Raw genomic sequence first — 24,601 nt, 5'->3', positions numbered from 1 at the left:
TGAATTTGTAACATTCAGCAAAATTCTCTGATTTGCCCCATTGAATCCATAAAGCAATTTGATGAATGTGCAAATTTAACTTGGACGGAACACAAATTATATATAATATATAACTAAGTTAACTATTACACATTTATCTATACTAATATTATAAAGAGGTAATGTTTGTAAGTTTGTATGCAAGGGCTAATCTCCGAAACTACTCATCCAATTTCAAAAATTCTTTCACCAATATTTACAATGGAACTTCAGGGTGGACTTAGGCTGTATATAGGCTGTATATTATTTCGTTAAACATTTCATATAAATCAAAAGATATCATCTAGGGTTAAGGCTTTTATGTCCAACAGATGGCGCTATGAGTACGACGCCCTAAGTTTGCTTTTGTGTGAGGTATTATGCTTTTCTGTGAGGATGAACTAAAGCAGATCATCTTCTATCTATCTATATAAATAAAAATGTAATGTTTGTTTGTTCCTACTGGTTCCTTTGAAATTTTGGCACAACGCTGCATTCGAATACGCGCGTGTTTTTATATAATATACGTGTCGAAATTTCTCCCACTGGGGGGAGATGGACAGGATTAAGGCTTAACATAAAGAACTTTGCTTCTATTTATACTATTTTAGAAGCGGTTATTTGTGTTTTAATAGGGTACGTCAACAGAATATACACTAAAAGGGGATTTTTCGATATTCCCCTGTGGGGAAAAGGGACAAGATTAATGCTTAACTGTGAAGAACTTGGCTTCTATTATATTATTTTAGATGCGGTTTTTTGCGTTTTTGATTGCGTTTTAATAGGGTACGTCAAGAGAATGTACTGTACAATAAGAAGGGATTTTTTGGAAAATCCTCCCCCTTCACGGGGGATGTGTATATACATTTATAATAGATACATTTTGAGCCACAACAACGCGTGGCGGGATCTGCTAGTCAGAGATAAATAAGTTATGACAAATGTATTTGTTGTTAAATACTTCTTGCTCAAAAGTTTCCAGATATTAAATTCTATTTTGTTATAGTTTTATTTAAATGAATGACTTTTTAACTGTATATTTTTCCCAGGAACTTATTAATATTTCATGGTTTATCTTATATAAAAAAAAGAGTAATAAATTTAATACATAATCATAAAAAAATATATCACCACAAAATGAAACAAAATGGCTTATAGAACTTGTAAAGGCTGTGTAAGTAGTTTTGTTTTATTTTATTTTTAATATTTATTAATAATAAAAGTAAAATCGAGAGAGAAAAAATATTGTTGTCTTAAACAATTAAATGTTCACATAGAAATATTAGTATAATTTTGAAAATTCAAAACAGTTTCTTCGTTAAAGAAGTTCTAGACCAGATAGCAACATGGGTTATCAGGATTTATTTTGCTTTTGTATCCTGAACAAATTTAAAAGATAAAATGGTCAAATTTATTAAATGAAACTTGTTAATAAGTATTATCATCACCCAACTTCACTGCCTGTAACTGGCGTTCTTCTTCTCCAATACAAAGGACTTTGCAAACGTTTTCGAACCTAATGTGGTTCTTCTTCAGGCGCTATGGAATTTCCTATATGAATTCGAATTTCCAGAATTAACCAGTATTATCATTTCAATTTTTAATTTGTTTAATTTAAAAAACTGAACAAATAAAAATTTTTTTTTTAGCAAAAGGGTCTTTCATGAAGCTCTGATCATCTAATGATTTTAAAATGACCCACAAGCCTATGCAAACAGTAAGTGGGATGATAGCTGCAGTGTGCCCTAAGTGCCAGGATTTTGTGGTGGACTCCAGTAGATACCAGCTATCACCATGGGTGATTCAGCCCACAGCCTATATATATACAGTATATAGCAGATACTGCTTGCTCCATGGGCTTCATTCACTTGTTCAAAAATTCTATGACAATTGATTCTTGTCATTTATATTCATTTGTTTACTTTTTTCATAACTGAAAAGTGTTGTGATGATAAGCTAAATATTATATATATAATATTTAGCTTATCATCACAACTATATATATATATATATAAATAACTTCACTACTTATATTTCACCAGTAGATATTGAAAATAGTTTTAAAATGACTAAAACGAATTTAATGTTTTCGATAAGAAATTAAAGATTTTTTAAAAGATTTAATTACTTTTTGAAGACATTAAATTTAGCACAATCTCATTTATTATTACTTAATGACATTTTGTGTAAGATTTTTAATCCTAGAGGTTTGTCTGAAATGTTGAAATTAATAAAATTTCTTGAAGAAACACTACAGTATTTATCTTAATTTAAACTTACAAAGAATTGTAAAAGTAAATTAAGCTTAGAGATTAAAAACAATAGTAAATACTTTGTAGAAAATTTTAGATTCAATTTATTTTAATAGGATTATTTTACAAAATAAAACATTTTCTAAATTGTAAAGTTCATATCAAATCAAAATCTGTTGAAATATTGAATAATAAGAATAAAAATAATTAAAAATTTTATATGAAAATAAACGAGCCAATGAAGACAATTTAGAAANCAAGAAATATTTAAAATATATTAAAAATTAATTTAAAAATTAAATATTCATCTGACAAAAATAGCTATTATTATCAGTTAGATAAATCTCTTTCTCACAGTTAAATAAAATAATTTAAATTCCACCGACATCGATAGGAGGAAAATTAAAAAAAAATTCAAATTTTATTAAATTTTAAGAATTTGAATTGTTTTTATAGAAGAGTTAATGATTCTATAAATTTTAATTTTTATATTAATTAAATAAAGAATTTTTTAATGAAATAATCTAGATGATATTGATAAATGATGCCGTAAAGTTGTTTTTTTAAGTGAATATTTGTAATTTTTAAAAAATACAATACTCTTATGTTTAAATGGATTATATATCAGAGTTATATATACGTCAGACCTCAAAATAACGCCACCATTTGCTCTGAAACTGGCGTTAAATCGAGTATGGCGATAAACTGAAGTCGACCCCCCTATAACACTGTCGATAATTCCGTTTTATATGAATTCCATGTTGTATGAGTCACTTAGATTTTACAAATTTTTGTGCCGGACTGTGAACGGCTCACGTATTTGTAAAATCTAAGTGACTCGTACAACATGGAATTCATATAAAACGGAATTATCAACAGTGTTATAGGGGGGTCAACTGTACAGTCTACACATAAATTTGATTTTGGGGGTTTGAGAGTGACACGACTTAGTTTTTTCAATGTAAAATCGTACGTTTAATAATTCGTAGATACCGAATTTATAAAGAAAATCTATTCAAAGGTTAGCGTTATTTCGGAGCGCGCTAAATCGAGATTTAATTATATATAAATATTTTAAAAATTATTTTAAAATCATAAATCAAGTAGTAATAAAAAAAAAAAAGAATTTACTCTGTAAGAAATAAAGTATAAAAATATATAAAAATAATATTTCCCGAAAGAAATTTAATTTTAAAATTTACAAATAAACAAAAAAAATATATTGTAAATATAATTTTACAATTGTTATAGTATTAAAATTTATTACATTTTCTTCATAAATTAAATCCATTTAAATTGCACCCCGTACAGTACAAATAGATGAAATCTAATCGAAGTGAGATAAGGAATAGAATTTATCTTAAATGTAAACTTTATTAATGAATTAGTTCAATAAAAATTTTAATTATGTTTAACAACACTCTCTAATTATATTAACATTTTAAAATGATATTGAAGTTACGGATTTTACTAATTAAAATATTTAGAAATTATATTATTATTATTATTATTTTTTGACTTCTTGTTAACTGAAGTAACTTTGTTAAGAGGTTTTCTAAATTTTATAGTGGGAGAACATTTTCAAGATTTCTCCCAGCTTCGGATCTTAAGCAAATTTAAACATTGAAATGATTGAACTTTTTAAAAAAAAGCTTTATTTAATAAATGTGAGCATTTCACTTTTTAAATTTATTTAGGATTCAAAGTGAATAGTAATCCTGAAAATGTTCATCTGCTATCTAATTTAGAACTTATTTAACTGATGGATAATTTTGGATTTTTTAAGTTAATATTCATGTATGAAGAATGTTCAAAAAGACTGCAATCTCAATACGTGTGCAGCATATTTATTTTTCAATTATTATAATATTATAAAATTTATATTATTTATTTTAATAATTCACTTTAAAATTTCATTATTATTATTATTATTTTTTTAAATTAGCTCCCGCAGTTGGAAACCTTACAAGTACTACAACAACAACAACAAATGGAACTAATGTAGCTACAAGTGTTTCCACAACTGTCACCAGTAGTTTGTCTCAGTCACAATTTCCTGGCATTATTTCCAGCAGTTATATCTCCACTGCTGTAAGTGATTGTTTTTAAATATTTTTGAATTTTTTAAAGATCAAGTTTTGTTTTCATTGTCAGTTTTTCATATATTGATTTTTTAGAGTTATTTATATACTTCTTGTTAATATTTAATTTTGTAAAAAATGCTTTTAATAATTATGTAAAATATGTATTGTGTATAATATGATTCAAGTTGTATTGTAACAATTTTCAAGAAAATGATGATAATCATATTCATGCATTACTCAAACTAAATTTTTGGAAATCACAAATTATTGTAAGACATTTCTTAAAGATTATAACTCACTTTCAGGAAATTCTATACAGCAAACATGTCAGTTAATAGAGAAAACATCTGCTAATTAGTATTTATATGCAAAACCATTTATTTGTTTTTGTATATAGCTGTTTAATTATACAGTTATACTAATGATGACAAATGGCAAATGTTTTATAACGGTTGATTAAATGACAAATGTTATATAACAAGTGTGAAAATCTGTTCAGGATGGAGAAACAATATTATTCCTTTGTACATCCAGCAAACTAATTTTACTTCATACTAACATTTTTGGTCATTTTTAAGACTTCCTTCAGGCAATTTAGAAGAAAACTAATAAAGAATATAAAATAGAATGTTTACAATTTAAAACTTGTCAGGTTGATTACAATGATGGTGAAATTATTTAGTTTCAAATGCTAATTCTCAAGCGTATAGTAAATAGATGTTTAAGTATTTATCATGACTTGTAGCAGGACAAACGTGACCAGCTTACTGCATTACCATACCTACTCTTTGCAAATATAGTAGTACCTCAGGATACGAAATTAATCCATTCCGAAACTGAGATTGTATCATGAAAATGTTGTAAGATGAATCGTTTTTTCTCATATGATTACATGTAAAACCAAATAATCCGTTCCAACACGAAAAACACTCAAATTAAAGCTAAGTAGTACATTGAAAAAAAAAACTTTAGTAAGGAAAACACTGAAAAATGCATTTTGTAGTTGTAAATGTATAATTAACCATAATAGAATAATAATTTTTTTGTAGAAAAGGGCTGGCAGAATTACAATTTAATAAAAAGTGAACATTTTAAACTGTTTTGCATATTTGTGCAGAGGCATAGCCTCTAAAGAAAGGTTGTCTCTGCAATGGAAATAGTTGTTCCTGATGATTGGACATGGCAAGCAAAATTGGACTTGTATCCAGATGTATTTTACTTTTTATTAAAAAGAATAATAATTGATAAAAAAAAATGTAGTTTTATTTGCACTTTACATTTGAATCCTCAAAGGTAAAGTGGATAGATGACGGTGGAGGTGTAAACTGGTGGTGGAGAAGAGGGAGAAGGGAAATAATACTAAAACTTAACTTACATAACATAATGTAACAATAACTTATAAATAACTTAACACTAATTTTTTTTATCTTTTCTGTTTTATATATTTATTTTTTATTCACTGCTTTTTGCTTTCTTTCTTTCTTTCACTTCCATCAGCACTTTCACTGGATAGAGGTCACTTGGTAAAATATCTTTCCAAAGAGGTTAGGTTTTGCCTACTTTTTAAAATGTTTCTAAAATGACTTAGGCAAATGTCATTACTCCGAGCAGCAATACGGCCAGTGTGAACCTGTTCGGGATGTTTCTTTTCAATAAAATTGGTCACTTTCTGATAATACCTCAAGATTTCCTTTATTGAGCGAGATTCTTCCATTACGAAGCAAACATGCGGACTGAGACTGATGGACAGAAGTGAATAAAAAATGGCACTGCAAACTAATGTAATGTCATATGGTGAGTTTTTGTTCGTACTGTGGAGCAAAATCATGTTCAAATTTCATGTCATATTCTGAAAATTTCGTATGTTGGAGCGTTCGTATCCTCAGGTACTACTGTAAATCTTTTCAATTGTTTGCCTTATATATATTATGTATATATAGTTATATACAGTAAAACCTGTGTAAACTGGTACTGCACAGTACTGAATATTTTTTCTGATTTGGCAAATTTTCATTTTGAACAGGGTTTTTTCCACATAGAAAATCCCTCTGTAGAGTTTTCCCATTTATGCAGGTTTTCACTTTATTCAGGTTCTGGTTTGGAAAGGTTTTACTATATGTATGTATGTATGTATATATATTAATAACTTTGAGAATAAGTTATTCTTTTATTTAAAATTTTTAAATAAATTTTTCTCTTGCAAAAGAAAAATATTGATTGTGATAACTATATATTTGTTAGTTTATTCAAAGTTAAAAGTTTTCTTGCTATCTTTCAATTTTATCTTTGTAACTTTGATTTCATACTTGTATATCCAGTCTTGCTATTACTTATTATGAAGTAGTTGAAGCATTTTCAGCTATTATATCAATTAACCTTGATTGTGAAGGTATTCCTGTTATCTTTTACTTATATTAACATCAAGTCTATTGTTGCTTCTTCTTTTTGTTTCTTGTTATAAAAATTTTAAATTATGATTTTGAAAGTAATCAAAGGCTGCCTTCTTTTGTTACTGTAATAAAAAAAAAATCCTATACATTTTGTGTATCAATTACAACATCTCATGTTTCACATGTCTTCTACAATATTTCAAGAATGTATTGTAAAGTATGTAATATATATTTTTTGTTTTAATATTAACTTGAATATGACTCAGCATCACAGTTTAAAGCAACATCTCATAGTATCAAATTTAATTGAAATTCAAAGCACAATTTTCACAAGAACTTTGCTTTAAAAAAAAGCACAATCTTTTGAAAATTGGTCTTCAATAGTAATGTATAGCGTGTAATGTAATATTCACATAAAGCTTTTGATTTGTCTTTTATGGTTTTTAATATCCTTGTTGATAATTTTGACATTTTAACTGTTATAATTCTCTAGTTAAGTAATTATTTGTAATAGAAGTCTTCAATTTTTGGACTTCAGTGTATTCCTAAAAATGTATGAAAGTTGAGAATGTGTGAAAGTTAAGCAGAAGAGTTGCATTCCTGCGGAAAAATTATAAAATATTTTATTAATGTAGGACAGTTATTTTATTTTTTTTACATGTATATACAGTAGAACCTCGAAAACTCGGCTCTCGATAACCCGGCACTCCGGATAACTCGGCCACACCCTGGCAGGGCAAAAAATTCCTTAGTTAATTAATTTTCATTATAGACAGCTTTATAAAAGCATAAAAGCTCTCATAAAGTATTTTTCTGAAGTCTGTCTTATCAGGTAAATTACTGTACACANTCTGTAATAATTACATTGGAAATATTTGTTTAACTTTAAATTAAATGAATCGGAAATGTTTAATTTGTAAAAATATATATATATAAAGTTGGATTTATTCCAGATTTCAGTTTAGATTTTTAAAAACTGAATACTTTGTGTAAGTATTCAGTTTTAAAAATTTAAATGACCTACATTCAGTTCAAGTGAGAACTTATCTTTTCGTTTATTTTGCTGGTTTGCCAAATTTTCTGCTTTAATAGCTTTTAGTTTTAATTGTTATTGGCCTAAAAAAAGATTACATTTAATCAATAATAAATCAATAAGCAATTTCTTCATTAATATATTTTGTCAAAAATCAATATTTAATTTTTCTAAAAAAGGAAAATTGCAATTTAATTAAATTAAAGAAAATTAAAATTAAAACTTCATTTTATTCTGTAATTATTCTAAATTGTTTTTGTATAATTAGTGATTCCATTTAAATAATATATTTCTCAAAATTAAAAAAATAAAGGTTATCTAAAAGATTTATAACTTTAATCATCAAATTCTATACACAAATTAACTTTATTGTTTTAAGAATGATTATGTTAATTTACTATTAAACAATGAACAACCAGTAGTACAGATACCAAATATATTTTTAGAAGTAAATATTTTCATGTATAAGCTTTTGAGTGTTTTCCTCAGAAGTTGAAAATCACACAAGTTATGGTCATGTAGTAAAGGCTCTATGCCTTCATAAAGGACGTACTTTTCGTTTGTTTAAGGGTATTTGGGCAGTTTATTCTCTGTTATATTCTGTACAAGTAAATACTGTACAAGTACAGTACAGTATTTTCTGAGGAAACACTCGTACTTATTTTTTTTAACCCCATTCCCGATAACTCGGCATTTTCACAAACTCTGCCACCCTTCGGTCCACATTAGGCCGAGTTTTCAAGGTTCTACTGTATAACAAAATATAAGATATTATTTAAAATGTTAAAACTGCAAATTAAACAGAAAATAAAAATTAATTTTTACACATAATTTTTATATATGTGTAACATACATAATGGTTTTTATACATTTTGGTTTTATTATGTGTAACACACATAATAAAACCAAAACTGGCAGAAAGCTCTGTACACAAATCATTATAGCATTACTAAACCACTAATTAACTATGTTTTACATCAAAATCTTCAACATTTAACAACTGCTATACAGTGTTAATTCAAATGATAAATATGTAGTATTGTATTAGTTTTTAATATTTATAACTTAAGTGCTTTTGAACTTTGCTGGCTCTTCTTCAGAAGCATAAATTATGCCAAAAAACAAAAAAAATCATTAAATGTTAAGCATTCAGAAACACATTCCACATAAGTTGCTTCAAATAGTACAATTCATTTTGTAAATATTATTATAGTTAATATTTTATATTTTGTGAAGCTGCCAGATATTTTTGGTATATTTATAAGAATGATTTCAAAAATAACTATTTTATTTGATTTATGATTTTGAAGTGTTAGTGAAGAATGATTTAACTACGCCTTTTAATTTTTATGAAATTTTAATAATTCATTCATGCTTATAACAGAATGAGAATAATACTGGTTTCTAGCCAAAAAATAAGTTATAAGAATTAATTAAAATTGAATCAAGTTGAAATAATTTATTGCCTTGTTTGTGTATAATTTATTGCCTATATTGTGTATAACAATATATAGAATTATAAACATATAAAAAACAACATTAAGTAGACTATTGAAGTAATTTATTAAGTGGTATTAAACATTTTTTTTAGACCCAAATGTCTCATCTTCAGATCTTACATCAATTAAAAAAAAAAATAACAAACACATTAATTATTTTTGATATAAATGAATACATAGAATCTCTATGTTAATATTTAAATGTATTTGTAACTTTTTAATATTGATGTATGAACTGAAGATAAGACATTTTGATCTAGAAAAACATTTAATATCAGCTAATAAATAATTTTCGTAATTCATTTAGCATTGAAAAATATACACTATTGAAGACTAAAATTAATCTACATCAATTTTAGTTTTCAATAGTATATTTTTATAAAGATATTTCATCCTGTATTTTTTAATGTTTATTTACAAAAAATTATTTAGCATTGTTTTTTTCATTTGTTGACAAAGTAAGAATTTAATAATTAATAAGGAGATAGAGAATTATATTTGGGCTGCAATTTGAAAAAATTATAGACCTATAAATTCCCACTGTCATCCGTCCGTTCATCCATCTGTCTTTCCTTAATCATGAGAATGGAATTAGATAGATGAAATTCAAAACCAGATACGGAAACCTTAGGGGCAGGAGGTCTTGATTAATTATATATGAACGTTCCATGCAAACCAGGATGCACATTATTTCAATTCAAAACTTTCCCTGAAAGGTGTTAGATAGATGATTGACACGACTTTATTGTTAAAGGAAAAGTACAGGGACAGGCCACTACTAATTGAGGTGAAGAGCATATATTTTTAATGAAATTGATTAAAAATTGCTCGTCACAATAAATACTTGCTCGTATATTGAACACTCCACCCTCGCGACTTTAGAAAATCAGATTGTAGATATTTCGATGGCATCGCGAGTCGTAATTTCCTGGTACGTTGGTTATTTTGTCGTTAGATTAGTTTTTTGAACGTTATTGCTAAACATTAAACAGCCTGCCCGAGTCGGAATTTTGACAGTATGTACGCCGGTGAAAAGTTACGTAATACCTTAGAGCTCATTTGATATTTCGGTTCGTTTTCAGGTCGATGATTGACAGACAGAGACAGTAGGCTATTTATCCGAAAAGTAAACAACGGCAGCATTGCCTTGTTCTGCGGAGAGGACGAGTGCGATGTGGTATTTACCTGATATGGCCGACGACGACATTTCTATCGGTACATTATGTTGGAATAGACGTTTGGAAAGTAATCATCCGGTGTCACCGTGGCGCAATCGGTTAGCGCGTTCGGCTGTTAACCGAAAGGTTGGTGGTTCGATCCCACCCGGTGACGAATTAGCGAGTCGAGGGGAGAGAATTTTTTCTAATTATTTTTTTGGCGGCTTCGTGTGATTCGTTGGCAATGCAGTCAACAGCGGCGTTCAAACTGGACTTTTGCAGAGACAGAATTCCATGCTGTTTGCTTTGTTATTAAAAAATTTAACGGTACGTTTAAAAGAACAAAACCTACTACAAAATAAGCTTCTAGGGGAAGAAATGCATTTTGATAAAACGAAAGCGCCACGCGTTAACAGCTGGTTGGACAAAACGAAACGCCAGCACTGTGCATCGGCCGGGAATCGAACCCGGATCACCCGCGTGGCAGGCGAGTATTCTACCATTGAACCACCGATGCCCGTCTCTCAAACAACTGACTATTATTACTTCTGTATCAATGCAACGTACAAATATCCAATGCTCTGCTGGTGTGTCACCGTGATTGTCGTACATCGAACTGATTCAGACAACGCAACATTCGAAGCTTGCACAAATCCTCTCCAACGACTGCCACGTATTCATTGCTAGATATTACTCTGCCCGTCAAACTTAATTAAAACTAAAAATTTATAACAGTTTACGCTTCAACTTTCGAACTGCTGTAAGAACGAGGGGAAAAATTTAACGCATTAAATTAATTTTACTGATCGTTTATGTGTTTCGAGTAAGAGGAAATCGCTGCAACGCTTAGCGAGCCGTCTTATTGGACGGTTTGAGAGTGAAATGGTGTTGGTTTAAGTCGAATTCCTTGTAGAGATAAAGGTACGAAAAGCATCGGTAGTTCAACGGAAGAATACTCGCTTCCCAAGCGAGTGATTCGGGTTCGATTCCCGGCCGATGCATGCTNGCGTGTTTCCTGATAAATTATTTTTCTGTGAAAAATTTGCTGAACTTTGGAGATATCATTAATATAAATATAATTTTTATGGACGTTAAATAATAAATGGTTTTTAGTAGGTCCGCTGCTCATTTAAACTCAATTGTTTGTGCAATATCCACTATTGGTCTAGATTCGACCAATCCTGTCTCAACACGAGTCGGTGATGACATTTTACTGTTATATAGGAGTCTCTTTTAGTGTGTTTATTCAAATACAGTCGCAATTTTTTTGCTGTTATATACGAATCCGAATTATATGAACCCGTTTTATAGGGGTCTACTGTATATACATTTCAAAGAATGATTAATGCAAACAGCTTCTGGTTATGAAAGAAAAATTTCCTTAAAGATTTTTGCCATCTATTATATTCAAAGTGACACTTAATGAATAGTGTTGTTAGTCATCAGTTAAGGTATTACAACTGCATATCTATGAAACTGCAGGACTCAAATCTGCATAAGTCAAGGACTTAGTATACAAACTATTATTAACAAAATTTTTAAGTAATTAATAAAAAAAAAAGCATCTGTAATTAATGAACTATTATCATCATCTGCTGCTGAGAAATGTTTATTAAACAAAACACAAATGTCTTCAATGCAGTTCAATGCACAAATTTATACAGTATTTTGAGAAATGATAAAGACATGCTTAGAAAAGAAGAAAAAGCAGGCATATATAGAATTCCATTTGAAAATCAGCAATTAGGAATTAAGAAAGACTATAGTGGGGTCACAAGAAGGAATCTAGCAATTAGACTTAAGGAGCACATGTATGGCATACGTAGAGGACTCCATAGTCAAATGGAAAGAATTAAAAATTGCAGCATCAAAACGATGTCACAATAAAAATAATTGCTTGTTTTTCATTATCTTAATTTTAAAAAACATTACAAATAGTTATTACAAAATATTTTATGTAATAAGTATATTATTTTACAAGTATTTTCACTGTTAGTAAATGCTAAATTGCTTTAATAGATACATGCATATATATACACATGTATATACATATAAGTTTTTGTTAAATGTTATTTACAAATAATTTTTAATATAATACTGAACAGAAAACTTTAACTCTGATATCAACAGTTTTTAAACTGACTTGTCAAAGTTCCTCCATCATTATAGATTTAAATAATACAATTCATCACCAATTAATTCTGAGTATTTTTGGCTAATAATCAAGGACCATCATCAAGGATTTACAAATAGAATCCAATAAAGACAGTCGTTTTCAGATTTTATTTATAATTCCCTTGACGATGGTGAATTAAATGGATGTATCTGAGAATTTCTGATTTAGATGATTATGAATTTAAGAATGAAATTATTAATATATAATTTGATCAATAATAAGAACAACTTTTTAACATGACATGTTAATATTTGCTCATTATTTGAGAGCTTATACATTCAATTTCCTTTCAGCTATTTATTTTTATATTTCTTAAATTCTATTTATTAAATATTCGACAGATAACAACATAAAATTATCTGTTACCTGAAAAATTATAAGAAATTAATAATTAAATATAATATAAAAAATTCTGTAATAATTACATTGGAAATATTTGTTTAACTTTAAATTAAATGAATCGGAAATGTTTAATTTGTAAAAATATATATATATAAAGTTGGATTTATTCCAGATTTCAGTTTAGATTTTTAAAAACTGAATACTTTGTGTAAGTATTCAGTTTTAAAAATTTAAATGACCTACATTCAGTTCAAGTGAGAACTTATCTTTTCGTTTATTTTGCTGGTTTGCCAAATTTTCTGCTTTAATAGCTTTTAGTTTTAATTGTTATTGGCCTAAAAAAAGATTACATTTAATCAATAATAAATCAATAAGCAATTTCTTCATTAATATATTTTGTCAAAAATCAATATTTAATTTTTCTAAAAAAGGAAAATTGCAATTTAATTAAATTAAAGAAAATTAAAATTAAAACTTCATTTTATTCTGTAATTATTCTAAATTGTTTTTGTATAATTAGTGATTCCATTTAAATAATATATTTCTCAAAATTAAAAAAATAAAGGTTATCTAAAAGATTTATAACTTTAATCATCAAATTCTATACACAAATTAACTTTATTGTTTTAAGAATGATTATGTTAATTTACTATTAAACAATGAACAACCAGTAGTACAGATACCAAATATATTTTTAGAAGTAAATATTTTCATGTATAAGCTTTTGAGTGTTTTCCTCAGAAGTTGAAAATCACACAAGTTATGGTGCGACTATGTAGACGCGAATTTAGAGCGAGCGAGAGGTTGCGAGTGATTTAGTTTTCGCAAAGGAAAACCATGCACAAATGAGAAGCGAGAAATAACGCTGGCTAGAGCGAATTCCTGGTTCTCGCACATATCTGACAGGTTTTGATATTTATCGCGTCTCGTCTCTTCTCGCCACATATTCTCGCTCGCTCGGAAAATTCGCTCGCTTGCGTCTGCATAGTTGCACCCTTAAATAGTGCATGTATATTATGAATTTTAACTTACACTAATACATACATCATACATACTGTGTATATACAGTTGATCCCCCTATAACATGGTAGATACGTTTCGTTCTTTATGAAATTGATGTTCTACGAGTCCTTAAATACATGAGCCAATCACAGCCCAACACGTATGCAGTTTACGGACTACGGCTGTTTGAAAGGTTTTCTTCCATAAAATTAACCGATTCTAGACTAATTTGACTCAACATTTCCAAAACACCTATAATTTTTTGGGAATAATCCATATAAACTATACTATAAATAAAAAATTGTAGGATTATTTACTGAGTGTGCACCGTTCGACACCGCCATTGCTTAAACTTGTTTTTGTCGTGGAGCGGCACATCAAACGGGTGCGCGTGTTTCCTGATAAATTATTTTTCTGTGAAAAATTTGCTGAACTTTGGAGATATCATTAATATAAATATAATTTTTATGGACGTTAAATAATAAATGGTTTTTAGTAGGTCCGCTGCTCATTTAAACTCAATTGTTTGTGCAATATCCACTATTGGTCTAGATTCGACCAATCCTGTCTCAACACGAGTCGGTGATGACATTTTACTGTTATATAGGAGTCTCTTTTAGTGTGTTTATTCAAATACAGTCGCAATTTTTTTGCTGTTATATACGAATCCGAATTATATGAACCCGTTTTATAGGGGTCTACTGTATATACATTTCAAAGAATGATTAATGCAAACAGCTTCTGGTTATGAAAGAAAAATTTCCTTAAAGATTTTTGCCATCTATTATATTCAAAGTGACACTTAATGAATAGTGTTGTTAGTCATCAGTTAAGGTATTACAACTGCATATCTATGAAACTGCAGGACTCAAATCTGCATAAGTCAAGGACTTAGTATACAAACTATTATTAACAAAATTTTTAAGTAATTAATAAAAAAAAAAGCATCTGTAATTAATGAACTATTATCATCATCTGCTGCTGAGAAATGTTTATTAAACAAAACACAAATGTCTTCAATGCAGTTCAATGCACAAATTTATACAGTATTTTGAGAAATGATAAAGACATGCTTAGAAAAGAAGAAAAAGCAGGCATATATAGAATTCCATTTGAAAATCAGCAATTAGGAATTAAGAAAGACTATAGTGGGGTCACAAGAAGGAATCTAGCAATTAGACTTAAGGAGCACATGTATGGCATACGTAGAGGACTCCATAGTCAAATGGAAAGAAGTGACTATCCTCCGGGTTATACATTTCCATTGTTAGTAATGAATGAAGAAAAAATTGAAATTTATAAAAGTAAATAAATTAAAGGATGGTTGCATAAATGCCAGGGATGCAGATGGACTACCTGCTGCATGAAAATTTTGCATAAAAGAAAAATTAAAACATAAAAATTCTTAGTTGTCACCCATCTATATATTTGGATGCATTTTTGTTTATTTTATTATTTATATCATTGTTTTAGTTTATTTAACCTTTTTTATCTTTATATTTTATTGTTTAATTGTTAATTTATCTAATATTTTTGTTTTAAATTTAAATGTAAAAAAATTTGACATTTCTTTGTTAAAATGCTCCATTTTTGAAAAGGCATTTGAATTTAGTTATACCTGAAAATGGCCTATTGTATCAGGTTGAAACGTTTGTGTTTTGTTTAATAAACATTTCTTAGCAGCAGAAGGTATTGATAGTTCATTAAGTATTCAAAAAGCTGAGTTTGATATTTGGTTCATCATCTGTAATGTTAAGTGGAAACTTTAATAAAACAATACATCTGTACTTCCATCTAACCTATGTAAGTCTTCTTCGATTATGAACGTAGAATATAGAAATTTCCAGTACAATGCAGTTTAAATTTCACATTTTTAAACTTATTCCATGGTTACAATATATCTGATACAATAAACTGTTGAGCAAATTAATTAAATAATACAATTAATTCACAAGGATTTTAAATTGCTTTTTATTGAAGTACTGTACATTCTAAGATTTTAATTGGAGAACTAGTTAGTTTAGGTGGTGATGTTTTTATTAAAATTTCTTACATTGCAGTGACTTTTTATTAACTAATTTCTAGCAGCAATGTGTAGTTATATCTATAATTTTCAAACAGGAACCACTAAACTTTAAATATTAATTTTTCTCATTTTCAAACCTACATTCCAAATGACAATTCCATAGCAGCTGTTTGGATTGTGACCTAAAGATGAGAGGAATATTAAATTTACTTGTGCTTGATGATTTTTTTTTCAATTAAATTTCACTTTATTAAAGTAATTGGGGCATTTTATATTCTTAAATAAGTAATTTATTTTATTTCTATATTTATTTCATCAATCAGCATTTTATGTTGAAACTTTTAAAATATATTTTCAGGTTTCTCCTCAGCAACAGTCACCACGTTATCCACCAAATCATCCACTAAGTGGTTCAAAGCATTTATGTTCGATATGTGGAGATAGAGCATCAGGAAAACATTATGGTGTTTATAGGTAAAAGTTATTTAATGTTATTTGTTTAAAATTATTAACATGTTTATGTGATGATGATAAAAATTTAATTAATAAAAATACTTTGTGAAAGTGTTTCTTGTCATCAAAATATATTTTATTATTTTTATTCATTAAAAAGTTTTTTCATCACTTATAAATAATGTTACAATTATTCAGTTATATATATAATAGTCTCACTGACTCATTTACTCATTGATATGAATGATTGAATAGAAGCAGATTTCTTACAGAAGATTGAAATAGTGTATTCAAAAGAGAATGCTGAATATGTTAACAGATAAATCTGAAATCTCAAAAAAAATCTTTGTCCATAAAATACTTGATGTCAAAGTTTGTCTTTTGATGCCTCATGCAACATTGTAATGTCTGTTGGTCAATTAATTCAAGTGCCACCTGTTTGTTTTTAACTTTTGTTTTTATTAACTTGTTCTGCTTTATTTCAAATAACAACAATTTTAATTTGTCTTACCATTGATTATACTTTACAAATAATACTTGAAAATATAGTAGTTATTTAATTAATAAAAAAAGGAACAAAATTTGTAGTAATCCAGCATAATTTTTTTTTTCTTAGAACTAATATTTTGTCTAATTTATAGGCTATGTTCAAGTTTGATTACAGAGAAATAAAATTGTAAAATTCAAATGTAATAAAGATTAGATAAAAATTTACAATATATACACAAAAAATCAAAAATATGTTTTATTATAATCTAAATAATGTATGAGTTAAGCCTTAAAAAATATTTTAAATAAGAATATTTTATAATACAGTAGAGCATTGATTATTCGAATCAATTGGGGACTGGGTTGTTCGGAAAATTGATTTTTCGGATAACTGATTATGTACAATAAAATATACTAACCTATCCCATGTTGAAATTCGTTCAAATTCTGGCATGTCCTTAAGTACCCTTTCATGGTTGCAGTGCTGCCAGCTAAAACACGCACACCAACAAAAATAATATTGGAGTAGCCCAAGACATAGTCAAAGATTATAGCGCCACAGCACTAGTTTAAATTTAAATTTGCCGACTGGAAAGCTTTCGGTTAATTGACGTTTTGATCGATTAATATTCGGATAATTGATGCTCTACTGTATTCTCCTTTACAATATTTATTTCTAGAATTTGGTAGAGAATTGTCATCTCTGGCATTTAGGCAATATTTCAGAGAGTATAGTGTAATTAATGTGTATAGGATTGTTATAACTTAATGATTGTGAGGAGTTATGTGACTTTCTCATCACCACCATCCTCCAAGCAAGTAAGCATCAGTCTTCTATATTGGAGTTGGCCCATATCATATGTTATATTGTCTTTTTTACTTTTGAAGGAGTCACTTATCTTAATGATTTTTGTTTCATCCCAGTTTTTATAATACTATTTCTTTGTGATTGAACTTGAGGATGGTCTAGAAGTTAGGTGAAAAATATTAGTTCTGATAAAGAAAATAAAGTACATGCTGGAATATGATACTGTCCAATTTTTTTAATTACTTTTACTATTAATATTTGATGTTTCACAACACACACACACATTTGTGTTATACACAGGGTTCCTACGCACCTGGAAAGTCAGGGAAAATCAGGGAAAGTCAGGGATTTTCATTATTTTTTGAAAAAGTCAGGGAAAGTCAGGGAATTTGTCAAAAATTGTCAAAAAGTCAGGGAATTTGTCGAAAATTGTCAAAAAGTCAGGGAATTTGTCTCCTTAACTGCGTTGTTGATTTCGTTTGCTGAATATAGATGACCAATCATAGCCATACGCAGGCGGCAAGAAGTAATGCTGCAATCTTTAAAACCCGAGATAACTCGGGAAAGTTCCANGGTCTCCCCTCATGATTTTCACATTTTTGGGCTCAGGAGGCCTTGAAATGTCGAGAAATGCAAACAAAAAAACCACAAGCGGGTGGGGAGATATAGGGGGAATCACGTGTTATATTTCGATTGGGGTCGTACTTAATGAAGATTTTATTTGTTGTTAGCATTTACATTTTTTTTATAAAACTCGTCTCTACTCTTAAAATTAAGCTTTTTGTCATTTTATAGTAATTAATAATATAAAAATTTTTAATAAAATCTCATAACAGATACTTATATATATGAACCAGAATGAAACTTTAAATTTGAAAAAATATACTGATGACCTGATCAAAAATGTTATCAATAATATATTTTTTCAAAATTAAGTTTTTATTTGGGAACTGTAAAGGTTATTTAAGCTATGTTTATTGTACCATTATCTAATGAATAGCAATTGTTAAGCTGGATCTTGTAGCAGATGGCACTACATAAAATTTTAGCTCTTGCTGGGAAAGTTATGCTACTCATTGCTAATTATTTATAAACTAGCAGATGAGCCTGGTGTTGCTCTGGCAAAAAATAACAACAGCAAATATTAAGATTATTAGATAGTTTCATACTTCTAACATTTCTACTAAATTATATTATAGTATTTGACTTATATTTACAAAGGTTATCTTATGTAAGGGTTTATCACACCGAGTGACCAATCTAACACATTTTAAAATTTCTTTAAATTGTGTACAGTAGAGGAATAAAGAATTTTAAAATTGTGTTTATTTGTCACTCAATGTGATAAGCCCTTACATAAGATAACCTTTGTAGTTATATATTATAAATCAAATACTATAATGCATATTAAAACAAAAACCATATGAAGAGTTTGGTTATTTCAGTCTACCATTGTCACATTTATTGCCGTACTATAATGGTACAAAATGGCACAAATTCAATAATCTAGTAGACAGGAATTGAAGACACGATATCTTAAATTTTTTTAAATATATTTTTTTCTAATGTTAGCTATAACAAATTGTTTCATTCATAGCTGAATATCAAATGATGATCTGTCAATGAATCAAATTTTGGAAAAACGTACCAAATATTTAAATTCAACATCCTTGAAAACCACTTAAATAATATTTTGTGCTTGCTGGTAACCTTGTATTATGTAATTTTCCTATTTGAATACCACCATACGGCTCATCTGATAGAAAGAAAGGACTATTGCAGAAGGGGTGGGATTGAAGTAATTCAACCAAAAGTAGTCATTGATCTCCTCCCAGCAGAGAGGATGCTCAATGACTACTAATTAATACCAGTCTATTGATACTATTAATATTTGAAAAGTGATTCATGTTAGACAGTGTGATGGCCCCACATGTGATTGAACTTGCTAACCTTAATGTTCGAAAGATTTCATATAAAACTTGTTTAAATAAAAAAAATCTTGTAAAAATGCTAGAATAATTTTTTTATGTGATGATAAAGTGTTTAAATTTCAGAAACAGGTTATATAGACTACATGGGAAGTATTTTTTGTAAATATTGCATTTATAGAAAAATTATTGGGCTGCAATTTGATAAAATTGTAGACCTATAAATTCTAACTGTTGTCCCACTGGCTGTCTGTTCGTCCTTCCTTAATCTGAAGAAAAGTGTTAGATGAAAGTTGAGACCAGATGTGGAAAGCTTAGCAACAGGAGGCCTAGATTAACTATATACGAACTTCTGGTTTGGAACAGAAGTAATGTTACTTTGATTCAAAATTTCCCCAAATAAAGTTTGATATATGACCGATGTGACAGGAAAAGTATGATGTATAGGACCACCACTGAAAGAATTGAGAACAATGTGACAAAAAGTTGCAGCTTGGCATTGTGATGATGTCACAATAAATAATTGCTCATTAGAATTAGTTTTGTTTATTTGGTTATGGCAACACAACACTTGAGTGCTCTGCCAAAGAGGATGCATTCTGGAAAGGTGTTTATGTAAAGCTGGCCTCAATTTAAGTATGTATACCCACTAACTAGCTTTTAATGCTTTGCAGTAAATTTAACATATCACAAATGTTTTTGGCCCACTCTAGAACCTTCTTCAGGTGGAATTCTACAGAAACTTTTTCTGGTGCGATTATCATTCTATTTTGTTTTCAATTAGAAGCATTAAAAGGTTAGTGGATATATATATATTTATCAACACTTTGTTTCTTGGATGGCTTTTACTCAATTTAAGTGTTACTAATGTGAAGAAAACTCCATTTGGTCAGTCTGTTGACCATGCGCAAACCCACAACTAACTACTGGTGTTTGGTGGTTTTATCCACTCAGTTACTGGAGTATACTTATTGGGCTGCAATTTGAAAAAATTGTAGAGCTGTAAATTCCCACTGTTTATCTGTCCTTCCTTAATCTTGAAGTTGGAGTTAGATGAAAGGCGAGACAAGAACTGTAAGAGAAAAGGACCAGATTACTTATATATTAACTTCCAATTTGTATCGTAAGTCGTGTTATTTCAATACAAAAATTTTCTCCTGAACGAAGTTAGATACATAACCGGCACGACTCTATTGCTAACAGGAAAAGTATGGTGTACAGGAGCAAAACACTACTACAGTCCACACAGGCAAGTGCTATGTGCTACCTGTTGCAGTAATGGTGCATCTATTATGTATTATATCATTGTAGCAGTAATTCAGTGAATATAATATATATTTTAAAAATTATATCTATTTTTTGTAAGAATTATATTTAGTTAATTGTTTTGTTAAATTTTTTTCCAATAGATGGTACTACATGTAAAGACAGCAATCAAACGTAGACAGAAATTAATTGATATATAGAAATTCAATTGATAATTTGGGGTTGGATGCTTGACATGGTCTAAGATAGAAGTATCTGAATGTAACTGCCACGTTTCATAGCAATTGGTCGAATGGTCTAGGAATGCATGCGTAGCAAACAAACATTCATCCATCCTCATTTATATATATAGATACTGTAATCTTGTGTTAAAAAAGTAGAATATAATATACATTGATCATTAATTATAATAATTAGCAAAGTTAGTAAAATAAACATTATAATGAATGTATCAGAATACGTATTGATTATTCTAATAAGCCATTATTAACTTTTCTTTAATCTTTTCATGCTTGAGAGTTAATGAATATTATGCAAATAAGTTTTTGTCTATTAGCAGTTTTTTGTATTTTTTAAAATTAAATACACATTTAAAGATATAAAATACTCTCATTTATTATTCATTCAATTTGGAAGAACTTATAAAAGTAATTAATTTTTGAAAATATTTTGATATTATTGTCAATCTCAAATTTAAAATATGGTAGTATTATATGTTTGAGTTAAAGTTGGAATAAATATAAAGTTATTTCTTATGCTTAAATGTGGTGTAACATATTAAACTTAAGGAAATTTTCATTTAAGATATTTAATGTTATCTTTTATTTACATTACGTTTCCAGTTATTTTTGTTTATATTAGAATGTGATATTGTTAGATATTTCTTTAACAAACAAAGCATTGCTAGACTAAAGCAATCAAAATTTTTCATTTAGTTTAACTTAGTTGTCTTAATGCAGTAGTATCTTTGTTTGTTTGTTTGTTACTTTGTCGATAAACTTGGTACCATTAAGACGGTACAGAATTTCTTAAAATTTTAAGATTATTTTCTTTGATATTAGTGAATGTTTCTTCTATTTTTATCAGTTTTTTTTTTCTTTTTCTTAAGAATTTACACAGTTTTGCTTTTTCTCTTTTTCTAATAATGAATGTAAAATTTGATAAAGTTTTGTAATAATAATGACGATATAAAAAGTTTGAATTTAGAAAAAGTATTTTTAAATTTCAAATTTTCAATGGCAATTTTTATATTGAGCCACTTTGTCTTAGATTTATTTTTCTTTATAATATTCTGTTTTGACAAACTTCATTTCTCTTATGTAATAAAATTAATTTGTTTTATAATTACAATTATGCATTAGTAGTTTACTTATATCAAAATATGGTATATTATAATTAATATATTATCATTATGTTAGCTACAAAAACATGTTTAAATTTTATATACAAATGCTTAATTAATGCATATTAATATCTTATTTTCAAATTTTCGAGTATATTAGAATGTTAGTTTGACATTCAAAATAAAACTAAATTTGTTCTTTAAAAATTAATTGGGTTGCAATTTGAAAAAATTGTAGACCAATATATTCCCACTGTCATCTGTCCATCTGTCTTTCCTTAATCTTAAGAATGGAGTTAGATAGATGAAATCTGAGACTAGATATGGAAACTGTATGGTCAGGAGGCCTCGATTAACTATATAAGAACTTCCAATGCAAACCAGAAGTCGCACCACTTAAATTCAAAACTTTTCCTCTGAAAGAAATTAATAGATGACTGTTATGACTCTGTTGCTAACAGGAAAAGTAAGATGTACAGGGGAAGAACACTACTAATTTGAGATGGAGAGTGTATATATTAAATTCAATAAATTAAAAAAATATATAATTAAAAATTGCAGCCCAGCATTGTGATGATGTCACAATAAATAATTGCTCATTGAATTAAAATTTTTAATGGCCTGTTTCATAATAGAAAAAAATAAATTAAGATCTAAACATTTGTTTTGTTTTGCTTTTTATTATATTAAAGAAATCATTTTTTAATAAGAAAAGCCCCTACTAAAAAGCTAAAATATTTTTTTTTTTTTTTTTGAAACATTTGCAATTAATTAATTTCAGGAGAATTGCAGTTTTAAAAAATAGAAGAAATGCATATAAATTCATATAAATTTACTCAGAATGGCCCAAAAGTCAGTTAATTATGTTAAGATAAAATTTGTTTCAAATGAGGTCTTCTGCATTTAATGAACAATTTATAGCATTCTAATACATTGCTACAAATTTTCAGTTACTACTTTTTATCGTCTTGATCTAAGTAATAGTCTTGGTTAACTGAGTTATGGGCTCCCCTATATAAGTTATAAGTATATGATGAGCAAATGTTAGTCAATATTGAATTGATAACTTGTATAATTAATAATAGACATGCTTCATCAATCATGCCGATAAAGATAACTGCATTTGCTTAGTCTAGTTTTCATTTTGTGATATGAAATAAAGTTTACAGTAATTTTCATTGAATTAATTACAGTTTTGTATAAACAAACAAACAGCATATGTACAAAGTTATCCAACCATATTTATTTTATTAAAGATAAATCTGTCAAAGTAAGTGATCCCTAATGTCATTTACCTTGAGCTTCAGCTTCCTGTTTGTAAGAGCCTTCTGCTACATTAAACAGTTTAGTTGGCCAACTTAATTATCCTTGACACAGATTACTGAATAAAACCTTGAATTCCCTTTGGTGAAACAAATTACTAATAAAAGAGAAGAAAAAAGGTTAATGACAATTCATAAATTATTACAAGTTTATAATATAATAAAAGATAATATTAATCATTGATAGTGTTATAATGAAATAAATTTAAAAAATTTTTTTAACTATATCATTAAATAAAATAATAAAAATTAATGAAGCAGCAGAAATAAAGATTAGTTGTTGTTATTCATTCATATGTTTGTATTAACCATACATGTGGAAGTGATAATGAAAACACAAAAGAATGATGAATGAAGCCATTTCCTAGGAGTGTCAGGCAAAATACATCAGTTCACATAATTTTTTTTCCTTAGAATATAGTTTCAACAATTGTTTTATGATTTATTCTTTGTCAGGAGCATTATTAGATATAAATATTTGGTGCTTGTACCTTGAATTTTTTATCGTTAGTTTTTATTTTAAATTGCATTTTCAAATATTCTTATGTGAAAATAGAAAAATATTTCTAAATCTGTAATAAGGGTATAAAAACTCTCAAGGAGTCATTTGATTTATATGAAGGATTGATAAATTAATTAGGTCATTTGAGGATCAGTGGACAAATTATTTTTTTATTATATTTAAAACAGTAAAAATAATAAGTTTAAAAAAGTATAGAGTAAAAAGTTTTTTTTATACAATTATAAAAAAAAAACTTATAATAAATAAATAAAAAAAATTAATTAAATCTCTGAAACCTTATCAAATTTCATTCATAAATTGTCATTTATATTGTTCAAGTTCTTGTTCTTTTTTACCTAGTAATTACCTATTTTATGTTATATTTTTAGAGTATTTTTTAAACATATATACGCTTAATTAACTGAAATCATTACTTAATTCTCCATAAATCATTTTTATAGTGTTAGAACTCATTTTCCCTCGTTAATTAAGCAATTTTATTCCATTATCTC

The 24,601-nt window shown here is 27.9% G+C and overlaps 1 protein-coding gene and 3 non-coding genes across 6 annotated transcripts in view; 3 read left to right on the top strand and 1 right to left on the bottom strand.

The window, feature by feature from the left end:
• LOC111641197 (retinoic acid receptor RXR-alpha-A-like) overlaps positions 1-24,601 on the top strand; it is an 85,977-nt gene that overhangs the window by 28,055 nt on the left and 33,321 nt on the right. For all 3 annotated transcript variants that reach the window (XM_023387334.1, XM_023387335.1, XM_023387333.1), the window contains exons 2-3: positions 4,216-4,361; positions 16,338-16,453. In XM_023387334.1, the coding sequence (XP_023243102.1) occupies positions 4,216-4,361; positions 16,338-16,453 (262 nt within the window). The remainder of the gene's footprint in view (positions 1-4,215; positions 4,362-16,337; positions 16,454-24,601) is intronic.
• Positions 10,535-10,608, top strand: Trnan-guu. The gene has a single exon. It is a non-coding gene; the product is annotated as a tRNA-Asn (tRNA).
• Positions 10,880-10,950, bottom strand: Trnag-gcc. Its single transcript has one exon. It is a non-coding gene; the product is annotated as a tRNA-Gly (tRNA).
• Positions 11,364-11,434, top strand: Trnag-ccc. Its single transcript has one exon. It is a non-coding gene; the product is annotated as a tRNA-Gly (tRNA).

This window comes from Centruroides sculpturatus, unplaced genomic scaffold (assembly GCF_000671375.1).
Source record: "Centruroides sculpturatus isolate CEXI.00-Female unplaced genomic scaffold, Cexi_2.0 scaffold1386, whole genome shotgun sequence".
NCBI lineage: Eukaryota > Metazoa > Arthropoda > Arachnida > Scorpiones > Buthidae > Centruroides > Centruroides sculpturatus.
This window is presented reverse-complemented; position numbering and strand designations above follow the sequence as displayed.